We start from the raw sequence: 12,919 nt of genomic DNA on the forward strand, positions 1-12,919 counted from the left end.
TATATAATATGTGTAGGGTCTAAATATTTAATTCATTATATACTCACATTTTGAAGATAGATAGATTGAATTACTATATTTATAATAGAGAAAAATTAGGAGTTCTAACTCATTTTTTAAATTTTTTTATTTTAGATAAAGAAATTTTGTATTTTTTTATATTTTCAAAAAATAATATGTATTTAAATTTTTACTCATTTAGTATTAATAAGAAGGTAATTAGATCAGAGGATAAATTAAAACTTTGAAACATTACTCAAATTCATAAAATTTTTAAGATACTAAGTAATTGAATTGAATACTAAATATTTTTACTCACGTGAAAACACATATAATTAAATAATATTTGTATAGTAGATATTTTATGCAAAATATTATAGTGGCTAGAGATTATATATATGCACTGTATAAGTTGAATATCAATCAGTGAATCAATAATGTTTGCTGTGGGGTTATCTCTGCCTTTCTACCTTCCCCCATCTCCCTTTATTATTATTATTATTATTATTATTATTATTATTATTATTTAACTTTTAGTTCTCTTAAATCTTAATTAAGCAGAATGTATATATGTCTCTTTTTTAAAATCATTCCATGGCTCTTTTAAGATTTGGGTGTTTTATAACAGAAACAAAGGAAAAGACAGAAAGTTCCATGCATGCATCTGGCCCTTTCTCATCAAAAACAAGGATTAACCAATTTAGTTTTTTGAAAATATCTGATAATAAAAAATATTAGTAAAAAATTATTAAAATGTATTATTTTTAGTTTTATTTAATGAATTTATTATAAATAAATACTAAATAAAACAAGTTTAGTTGTTTAGTCGGATTATTTTTTTGTCTTTCTAACATTACCATTAATTTTTATTTAAAAGAATGAAAGCAAAAGTAAAGAAAAATTAAAGTGATTATTTTCCAAAATAAATAAATAAATAAATTTATAAATTTGTGAGTCAAGTGATTTAGGATATTTCCTAGTCTTTGCCTTGCCTTGCTTTCTCTATCTTTCTCTCTCTCAAGACTTCTTAGTTCTTAGCTTTTTTTTTTTTCTTTCTGAGTCTCCTTGCACAACTTTTCCTCATCAAATCACCCATGTTTTTTTTTATTTTAATTTTTCATTTTGTTTCTCATAAAATTTTAATTTTCCATGCCTTTTTCAATTTTTTGCCACCACTTCCTCCTTATTAGTCTCTAATTGTCATCATCACCTTCTTCTCTTCTCTTACAAATACCACTCATTACAATTTCTCTTTGCACACTCAATTATAGATTAAGAAAAAAAAAAGAGAAAAAAAAGTAGCTATATATATATAATAATTCTACTTTAATATAGTTTTTTTCATCAATTTCTTTAATTTTGATTATTATTATTGCATGTTAATGATGATTCTCTTCATGAATTCTACATAGATATAAACACAACACACATATATAGAGAAATAGAAAGAGATATGTCTGAAATAGTTGTTCAGAGTTGTTCAGACAAGTAATCCATGGCATAGATAGCGACTTGAAAAAAAAAAAAAAAAAAGAACATACACACACCACCATCATCATCATCTCCTCTCTTCACGAGATTAATTAATTTCCCTTTTTTTAAAAAAAAAATCTTTTTTTTTGTTTATGATATTGCATCACAAAAGCAAATGATTCCTTTCTCTATCTATATATATCTTCCACCTATGTTCACTAGCAAGGTTTCTTTCTTCTTAATTATTTTGTGTTCCAAAGCTTAAATATTATTTATATATTTATTTGGTTTGTTAATTATAGACACAACCAAAGAAATTAATATACACAGAGCTATGATTTTGGAAACAAACAAACCAAGACATTAGAATATCGTATCTTTGCTTCCTCTTTTTTTTTTTCTTTTTTTTTCCCCTTTCCCCACTATCTTCTTTTTTTTTTTTTTTGTTCTAAATTGGAGAATTTTTCTTAAGGCATAATGTTCCCAGCAGTTATGTCCAATTCTACTTCTTTGTCTGAAGAAGCAAGTGTCTCTTCTGGCACAAGAATTCAAGACTTTGGTGCTACCTTAAACCATGTTGTTTCAACAATTTCTCCTCATCAACAACAACAACAACAACAACCTCCTCAAAAGATCAAGAAAAAGAGAAGCCTCCCTGGAAATCCAGGTATACCAATAATAATTTCAATCATTTAAATTTTTATATATCATATATATAGGCTTTCGTTATTATTATCATTATTATTTATTGGTTTAATTTTATTAAGTTTTTTAGAATAATATCTTGTCTGCCTGAGAATTAAGCTATTATTCCTAACTATATTATTAAAAAATAATTAAAAATAGCTCATGCTATTATTATTGATCATTTTTTAGTATATATTTTTTTTTCCTTTTTTAATTTAATTTTTTTTTTTTGGGGATATATATGATTTTAGACCCAGATGCTGAAGTGATAGCTTTATCACCAAAGACACTATTAGCAACAAATAGGTTTGTGTGTGAGATCTGTAACAAAGGGTTCCAAAGGGATCAAAACCTTCAGCTTCATAGAAGAGGGCACAATCTACCATGGAAGCTGAAGCAAAGGAACAACAAGGAAGTGAAGAAGAGAGCATATGTTTGCCCTGAACCTTCATGTGTCCATCACAATCCTTCAAGGGCTCTTGGGGACCTCACTGGAATCAAGAAGCATTATTGTAGAAAACATGGTGAGAAGAAGTGGAAATGTGACAAGTGCTCTAAGATCTATGCTGTTCAATCTGATTGGAAGGCTCATTCTAAAACTTGTGGTACTAGAGAATATAGATGTGATTGTGGAACCCTTTTCTCCAGGTATCTATTCATTATTTTTACTTACTTATACGAGTTTAATTTTGATAAACTGAAATTGCAAACTTTTTTTATAATTGTTCAATTACTATCATTCTTTTAAATGAATATTTATGCAATTAATATAACGGACAGTTATTTTTATTAACATAATTATACGTAATTACATTTTGATGTAAATGTTGTGGATAATTACTTACCACAATTTAATTAAAACCATGAATATTATTACACCAAATATGTTTCTAGCAATTTAAAAATAATGTCTATATTTTGGTTTTTGGTGTTTGATGTGTTCTTGTTGGATGATTTGGATTAATCTTTTTCTAATTAACCCTAATTGATTAGCTAGTTTTTATTATTTTTTTTATTTGGGTAATTATAAAAAAACATGGGATGTCCTCATGTTACATAAAAAGGGGATTTTTATTAATTATTTTAATTATTTGTTTTCGGTGGATGTTTGTTGTTATATGAGAATGGTAAACTACATGTATCTCCTGGAATTTATCTATGCAATAAATGTTTAATTGTTATGGCAGTTTGCATGGAAATGGACACAAGTAATTATACAAGTGTCAATTGCAAAGTAAAGAAGAAACTGAAAAAAACTTTTACCTGTTTTCTGAATCCTAAAACTGCCAAATGAATGTGCGGCAACAACAAAAAATCCAATCCACACATCTTTTGTTTTTATCTACTGTATTATCTGTGACTCAATAGCTTCATATAATTAATTTTAAAAATTTAATTAATTTATTTATTTAATGCATTTTATAACCTTATGATGCATTCACATGCATGTCTGCATGAGAAGCATGATATATACTATTTCTACATTATGTTCCAAAAATTTATAAAATTTTCAATTAATAGGGTTTTATTTAGGCTACACAAAAATTCCAAGTGTGTCAGAATTGGTGCTCAATTGTTTTCTAGACTTCTACTACTATTTTTATTATTTAATATTTAATTTCTCTCTCTCCTTTATTTTCTTTCTCTTTCTCTTTTTCTTTCTACACAAATATGTGTGTAAATGGAGTGGCTGCAGTCTCTAAGAAAATGATGAACATCTATTTTTGTCCACTGAAAAAAGCAATAAAGAAGCACATACACAATACTTGTTCTAAAAAAATTGTGATGATTTCTTACTTTTTTAAATTTTTCTCTTAATAATTAATTTTTTATAATATTGAAAACGCCATTTGCATATTGTGTAGTGTATGTGTTGATGATCTTTCATCATCATTGTGAAAATCTGATAAATCTGCCAAAGATCTGATATGCTAAGTAGCTTTCTTTGCTTCTTCATCAATGGATACTTGCTACTCATTTCAATTATGCTTATCTTTGTGTGTCATGCATGAGTTTCTACTTCCCAAACACTTTTTCCTTTGCCATCATCATCACAACATTTTTATCCATTATTATAATTTTATACAATTTAATTTTCAATACACTTTGATATATATATATATATATATATATATATATATATATATATATATATGTTGTTACGTAATTAAATGTACGTGTAAAATTATTGAATAATGCTAGGTAACTTACTTTTTTTTAAATTAATATCAATCAAATTTTTAAAAATTATTTTATTTATCTTAAATTTTAGATTCTAAATTATAAATATAAATACTAAAATTAGATCATGTTAATTAACTAAAAATTAATATTTTATATTTTTAAAAATTATTTTAAACTAAATTCAATTTTATATGCTATAGTTTTCATGCATGTATACATCAAAGTATAAAGGCCATCAAATTAGGAAAATATTTTTTCACATCCAAATATATATATTGTACCTTAGCTTCTATGTCAAAAGTGTCAACATATATATTCTCAATTAAACACTTCTCTTTGCTTCTTTTTTTTTTTTTTTGGTGTCTCAAATATATAATACACCCAATTTTATGCATTACATATATATATAATGTCACTATCTAATTTGTGACCATGCATGATTATATGGTTGATACTATAAAGCTCTCCCATAAAATTTGACCCTATTAATTAAACCCTTTGACACACTCTTTGGTATTGCGTGTGGAATACTATGCATGATTCTTTTGTTTTTCCCACAAATGCCTTTTTGGCCAAACGGAGCACAATCCCCAAGGACGTAATATAATTCTACTTTGCTTATTGTTTGTCATGTCCTCACATTACATTTTTGCATGCATGATTTGTGTATGTATGTGCATTCATTATTTTACCCTCATTTCATATAGTCCTCAACCTAGTATTACATTACACAAGGTTTAGTTAATATGTGTGTTACAAATATGTATTTAATTATTAATAATAAAAAATTTTAAAATGTTTTATTTTATAATTAATAATTTTAATTTATATTTTTAGAATACATATATATTAATTTCAGACGACAGAAATTTTATTAAATTTTCTTCTAATATATGCTACAAACTTACTACATCATCAATATATTAGTTTTTCAAAATTTCATGTTCATCACTATAATTTTCCTCCCTGTGTTTATAAAACAAGGAAGGTTAGATTTCAAAATGAGGGAGAGAAATCATGGCTATGAACATGAAATTTTGGGATATTAAACTTTAAACCCTAATTTAAGATTACAATTGATGAACACACCCATAATTTGTATTATGAATACAAGAAGTTCATGTAAGACTCAATTTTTTCTCTTCTCCTCTTTCCTTTAAAGCATCCTTATGATAGTCCAGTTGATACTTAAAATAAATGGTTGTAATTTCAATAGAAAAAAATCCCATATTTCAATAATGAGACATTTTTGGATCATCCTTTTTTTCTCCCTTTGAGATATATATATATGACAATAGTAGTGGTAGTGAAGTCAATTTCACGTGAAGTTGATACTTGAGAGCCGTTAGATAAAAATTTAGTCAAATCAGTCAAATCATCTAACAGTTCTCAAGTATTAACTTCACGTGAAATCGACTGCACCTGAGTTTTCACCGACAGTAGTAGTGATTAAATGACTTATTTTTTATATAACAACGTGCATTCTTTATGTAAAGTTAATATTTGAGAACGGTTAAATAATTTGATAAGTTTGACTAAATTATCATTTAACAATTTTTAATTGTTAATTTTTTACAAAGACAACTACACGTGTGTTGTGTGTCTTCACCAATTTACTTATCATTTTATCATGATTTGTGATAATAAAACTATAAGCACAGTAGAATGAATATAAGAAAAAGGAATAAGAGAAATTTTGATTATTATTTTTGAATTTGATGTTGAATTGAAAAAAAAAATGCAGGAAGGACAGCTTCATAACTCATAGGGCATTCTGTGATGCATTGGCTGAAGAGAGTGCAAGAGTTTCAGCAAACCAGCATCAATTAATCACAACACCTTCAAATCCATTACTCCAATCCCTCTTCCTTTTCCCAACCCAAAACAACTTCATCAATCCATGGGACCCACAATCATCTCAAGAAAACCCTAACCCTAATAATAATAATAATAATACACTTCTTCATAACATCAACATTAAGCCTGAAGTTCAAAACTTTCACATCCCAAATTCCGATAATGCCCCTCCATTGTTCCTTCACCAAAACCCCAGCAAGAATAACACCATCATGATGACGTCACCCTTCAGGAACAACCCGCACGTGCGCATGCAACCACAATCCAACACTGCTAATAATGCTGCTGCTGCTGCCACGTCAGCACATCTCTCAGCCACTGCACTCCTCCAGAAGGCCGCGACGGTGGGCGCGGCCGCCATCACGGGCCCTAATGCCTCACTTGGAGTTGGCCAGCACGTGACTGAGCTCGGCGACATGACTCAGCTTGACTCGGTTCATTTCATGAACAACATGGGAGTGGGAGGGTTTAACAACAACAACACAAGGAGCCTCAAGAGTAGTGATGATCTTACAAGAGACTTTCTAGGGTTAACCGGAGATAACAACGGCGGAAGAGGCGGCGGCTGTGACGGAGGAAATGCTGGCGCAGTTGACGTTAGCATGAACGTGAAGGACATGCTAACGTACACCGGGAACATAGATTACCAACAACAACACCACCATCATCTTCGACACCCGTTGTTTAAGTCACCACAACAAGGTTTTGGATTTCTTGGAACAACAACTGCCCCAGAATCATGGGGCAATTGTTGATCATGATGCAATTATATTCGAAAAATTAACGCGTAGATACAAATCTAACATCTCGTATTCTTCGGCATTATGCGTGTAAATACGAGGTGTTAGAGTTGTATTTGCGCGAACCCATTTCACAATGCAAGAGTGCAAAACTATAGGGGTAAAATCGGAAACTGAATATGAATTGTCACTTATACCCTTGTCATGATGAACGTGTATTTCCTTTCTCTTTGAACCAGCTAGCTAGTTACAATGGTTTTAAATTGTTTCGATTTTTCGTTAATGAATGAACTATATGCATGAGTGTGAATTTATTTAGTTTTTATTTTCCTCGGTCTTTGCTTCTTTTTAAGCCTTTTTATTATTGTTTCTTTCCTAAAGGTGCAATCCTTTATTGTACTTAATTATAATGCTTAGTTAGTTGTTATCAACTTTCAATACAAATTTATATTATAATATGCAATTAATATATAATGGACCTAAATGAGTAGCTTTGCTATGTCTATTGATATTATATTAGAGGTTAATTACCATATGTTCTTTTTCATTTAAGAATTGTATTGATATTTATTCATTATTTATTGTATAAGTAGATTGAAATAGTTAATCATATAAGTAATTAAAAAATGCTAGAGAACCATTAGAATTTATTGTTTTTGATTATCGATTAACTATTAATATTTAAAAGTTTAAAATAAAATATGTTATTAAATTACTAAATTAAGAAAATTGAGTTGATAATTAAAGAATAATAAAAAATAATAAATTCTGATGGTCTCTTAATATTTTTTTAAATAATTTTATAATATCATATTCAAATTTTTATAACTAAAATGTTTAAAACTCCACTATTACTATCATTTTTTGTAAGGCAAAAAATAAAACTTATTAGATGTATTAAAAAAACGCTCACTTGCGAATAAATATATTAAATATATAATTATATCACTTATATAAAATTAAAAGTTAACTAATTATTCTTATAAAATATATATTAAAATATAAAATAAATTAAATAATTTATATATTTATATATAAATACATAATAATTAATTTATTAAATAGTATTTTCGTTAAACATATAAACATTTGTATATGTCTACTACAAAATGGTAATATTAAAAAGATAAAAATAAATTTTAACTGTTTTTATTATCAAACGGTTTTGGATTATGAAACATTAGTAATTTGAATGAATATGTTGTATTAATTAAATTTATGTAGTGAGTATAGATGAGTGTTGAGGCATGTATGGAAGAGGGGACGATGGTGGCCTTTCTTTTGTTGTCAGAGAAAATGTCACATGCGAGAGAGATTCATAATCATTAGTCCTTTTTGTTGCTATCACCACACCTAGCTATGTCCTTTCTTTGTCTTGACAGCTTTTGATTCTCTTCTATTCTGCTACTTGCAAATATTATGTTTCTATTTCTTCCTCCCTTCCATTTTATTCTCTTTACTTTCAACATTAATCATCATCAACTTTACTATCACACTCTTTGTTAATAGAAATCTTTAACTAAAAAGATAATAACTTTAAGTTATTAATCTCTTTTGATGCATGTTGAAAGTTATTAAAATCTTCACTACATAAAAATCTTTATATATTTTACTATGTATATACTAAAAATCAGTTATCAAATCCATCAATAGTATAAAATATGTTAAAATATAAAATATATATTAAAAATAAATTAAACAACATATTTATATATAAATATATAATAACTAATTTAATGATTATTTTTTTTGTATACATACAACATTTTTAAAAACCTTAATATCTTTGATAATAGAAAAATCCTAATTTTAATTTTTTTTTTTTTTGCATATTCAATTTTTATACTAGAAATTAATTAAAAGATATTGTGTAGTAGAAAAATAGAGTTAAATTTTACACTTATTAACTTTAAAATATTTATTTTAAAAAATATTAGGAATCAATATTTTTTTATCAATCCAATACTTTATTTTTATATTATTAGATTTTAGAATTTAAGGTTTAAAATTTAGTACTTAGTAGTTTAGAATATCGACTAAAAGTGATACATTTTGTTAGTGATGTAACCTTGTTTAAATTAAATCCATTTTCTTTTTTTTCCCTTCCATTCCATTGAAATATTTAATTATTTATGAGCAAAAATTCAGCTATATATTTATATATGCTATAAATTCGGAGAGGAAATTGGAAAACAATGACAACAGATGGGTACATATATATATCTAATAAATTTGGTATGGTACACAGCAAAATCTCATCAAATAATGAGAATATTGAATCCTTGGAAATTAAAAACTCTATCTCAAAATATTAGAAGTACATAAAAGATTTTGGATCTTTCCAATCATTATTCTGTTTTGTTATCATAAATACTAAAACTTAAACTGATTTGTCTACATATTATTTAAATTTGTTAACTACTGAACTTCAGTTAGTGACAAATGTATAAACAAATGATGTAGTTGTATAAATTTTTTTAAAAATGCTATTTGTACACCAAAATCAGTTACTAAAATCAGTTATCAATGTATTTATGTATAAATACATGTGTGGTTTAATTTATTTTTAATGTGTATTTATATTTCAATATGTATTTTATGCTGTGTGACTAATTTTGGTCATTAATTTTAGTGTACATGTAGTATTATTCAAATTTTTTACCTATAATAATTGTTATTTCATAGGTTATCGCATCCTTATCATACATACACATACAAAGAGATCAACGAAGTTGAATCTGTTAAAATAAAGATTTCAAAATAGGTTATAAAGATATAAAAATTTGAAGGGCATAGTTTTTGTATTACTTTTGCAAAAAAATAATTATGAGTATGAAGTAGGTTATCACGTCGAAGAGGAATAGAGAATAGAGGATAGATGAGGTTATCACATGTCGGCAAAAGAGGTCAACCACAACCATGCAATTTTTTAAGACTCAAATGCCCTTGTATTCAACCCACCATCTTAAGAAAATAATAAGATAAACGTGTAAAATGGTACTTAAAAATTTATGTCGCTGGTAAAAATTAACTCAAAATGATATAAATGATAAATAAATTCTGAAAATTTTAAAAATATAACAAAAATAAAAAATATATTTTCATTTTATAAGTAATAAATAAATTTTATATTTAACAAATAACTTATGTATTTTATCTGCATTTTTTAGTGAACATTTGAATAAGTATTTAAAATATGCATGTAAAAATAACCAAACCAAAAATCAATCGTTATAGACATTTTTTTCATTTTTTTAAAAAATCCAGTTATTCACAAAAAAATTATAAAAACATTCACTTAGTATAAAATTATCAAATTTTTAAGAGTAAAAAAATATTTTTTTTAACCAAATTCAAAAAATGGCATGAAAATCAAAATTTTAAATTCTTTTTTAAGAATAATAACCACAACAACAACAAGCTTTACTACTTATAGTAAGTTAGTTCAACTAAGGTCAAATTAATTCTTTAGTAGATTTTATGTACTAGTTGTTTAACAAAAAACATTTAACATTAAATAAAACAAAAGGTATATATAGAAGATATCAACTTGCCTGATCCCTCTACAATTGGTTAAATTAATCACGAAAATCTGAATTTAAATACTAAAACAAAAAATATGTTAGTGGTGTTGGTGAAAACTTGTGACTTTTGGGACATTATTTGACAATGATTTTGTTCAAGTCTCTGTAGATAGTGAACGATGTAGATTGTCAATTGTCAAGATTGTTCTTAAGAAGTGACGTAATTTTGGACTTAGCTACTAAAAATGCCAAAGGGTTCCACGTCTCTAGCTTTTGTCTTTATTTGTGTAAATTGCAAATTAAAATCATGGCTCCCTAATTGGGTCAAGTAGGCCATTATTATTTTAAGTTCACTCCACTTCTTTTTTTTTAAATAAAAAAAAAAAAACCCTCAAGTGAAAATTTTAAGGATGTGAAAGAAGGTTTACTGGTTTAGACCGAAACAGCTCATCATATATATATATATTCTTTTGTGAAATAAATTCTATATTGTTGCCCGTGAGTCTATTGTGAATAAGTAAATTGTACTATGCAACCAAGCATCATGAGTCCTCTCAAGTGTAACTTTTCACAATATCAATTATTAACTAAATATTAATAGAGTTTAATTTACACAATCATCTAATTATATCTATTTTTTTAAATAATTATTATAATTATTCACATAATCAATATAAAAAATAATTATTTTTACTGAAATAATATTACGTAATTAAATACACATATAAAAATAATGCATACTAACAATGCATCAAAATTAAATTTATATTAATAAGTTTAATATTGTCAAATGATTTTAATTTCTTGCGATATCAAATTAGTAGGTACCAGCAATTATTAAAAAAAATATCTAATTAAAAATTTAAAAATCTATACTTTATAAAAATTAAACTCTTAGAAAATATAAATATCAACATGATGATTGTGCATGTATACTATTAATCAGTTGCTTTTTAATTTTCTTATCAACCATTGAGATTATTATTCATTTTAGTCTCAAACTATCATTATCAAACTTTATTTAAAGAAGATAATTAAATTCCATATTACAATGATGAGAGTTATGTGTATGTGGGTCCATAAAATTGAAAAAGATTCAAAGACATTGCAAACAAATTAAGCTTATTAACAATTTGGAGCAGACAAGTCAAAGATAAAAGCATTTCTAAATACATACAAGTGTTCATTCATAGTAAAAACCATTTTCTAGTTCCATTCCACTTCCAACGAAGAATGCAATATCATACACCAACTATGGTTTTAGGAATTTTAAGAATGTTATGGGGATATCCAACCCCATCCAAATTTTATTGAACAAAGCAGCATTACACCAAATTCCAAGAAATTCTTTTCCTTGGCACTTTTTCTTTTCAAGGGGGTTTAAGTGAAAAAAAAAATTAAAAAGAGAAATGAAAGGGGGGAAATGGGTATAATTTTAAGAAATTAATGGAGACTTTTTTTTTGTAAAAAGAAGCAAGTGACGCTCCAAACCCTAAAATCTTACAAGCGTGAGTGAAAAGGTAAATTAAGCCCATGGTGTATGTATGTATGTATATTTGTGCTAAGTGTAATAGTGGTCCAGACACAAGATAGTAATCAATTAAAAAGGAAAAGAGAAAAGAAGAGAATAGAAAATAATTAAAGGAAAAGGTGAAAAAATAAATGTCAACGGTTAAGGGGGTTGAAAAAAAGAAAGAAAGAAAGAAAAATTGGTCATTGTAGCTTTGAAAGCTTGAATTAAAATTCTGAGCAATCTTTTCTGTTAATACTTTATCAAATTTTGTGCACACACTCCCCCAACATCACACAGCCTTTGGTTGGCAACTAAATCCACAAATGCAAATTCAACATTAGCTAAGTCAATTTGATGAAAAACTCAGTATCATATGTATTGTGTGTAATACAAATATTGACTTCAAATTGTTCTTGAGATCAGATGACTTATTTGTCCTTCAATTTATTTTAAAAGTATAAGATTTGCTTTGTGAATTATCTCAAGATGAAAACTTTCGTCTTTGATGTCTTACATTTGCCCTAAACATATGTTTATCTCAAAGGAAGCCACCAATTGTTTGTCAAACTCTTAACAATAATAGTAAGAGTACACTTAATCAACAACAAAAATGCTACATGCATATAAAAAATCACCCACCAAATTAATCGTCATGTATTTATGTTTAAATATATGTGTTATTTAACTTATTTTCGATATATATTTTATAAGATGGCTAATTTAATAGTTAATTTTTTGTACACATGTAATAATAATAATAATAATAATACCCATTAGTTCTTCATAATTTTCTTAAAAAGGACCACTACCACGACGGATCCTAATAGTATAATCTAATTCATAATTTGGCTTTGGCTATCTCATAATAAAGTAGGAATGAATCCTCTCAATTTTTTTTTAATAATTGAAGGAGTAAAGTGTGATGTCTGCTCAAAATGGAA

At 26.6% G+C, this 12,919-nt stretch overlaps 1 protein-coding gene across 1 annotated transcript; it reads left to right on the forward strand.

The window, feature by feature from the left end:
• The first annotated feature begins 1,047 nt into the window (after nucleotides 1-1,047).
• LOC130960310 (protein indeterminate-domain 12-like) lies at nucleotides 1,048-7,271 on the forward strand. Its single transcript, XM_057885686.1, has 3 exons — nucleotides 1,048-2,140; nucleotides 2,412-2,808; nucleotides 6,089-7,271. Exons 1-3 carry the CDS (start codon nucleotides 1,951-1,953, stop codon nucleotides 6,954-6,956), a joined length of 1,455 nt encoding a protein of 484 aa, XP_057741669.1. The 5' UTR covers nucleotides 1,048-1,950; the 3' UTR covers nucleotides 6,957-7,271.
• Nucleotides 7,272-12,919: the final 5,648 nt, after the last annotated feature.

Source organism: Arachis stenosperma, chromosome 2 (genome assembly GCF_014773155.1).
Source record: "Arachis stenosperma cultivar V10309 chromosome 2, arast.V10309.gnm1.PFL2, whole genome shotgun sequence".
NCBI lineage: Eukaryota > Viridiplantae > Streptophyta > Magnoliopsida > Fabales > Fabaceae > Arachis > Arachis stenosperma.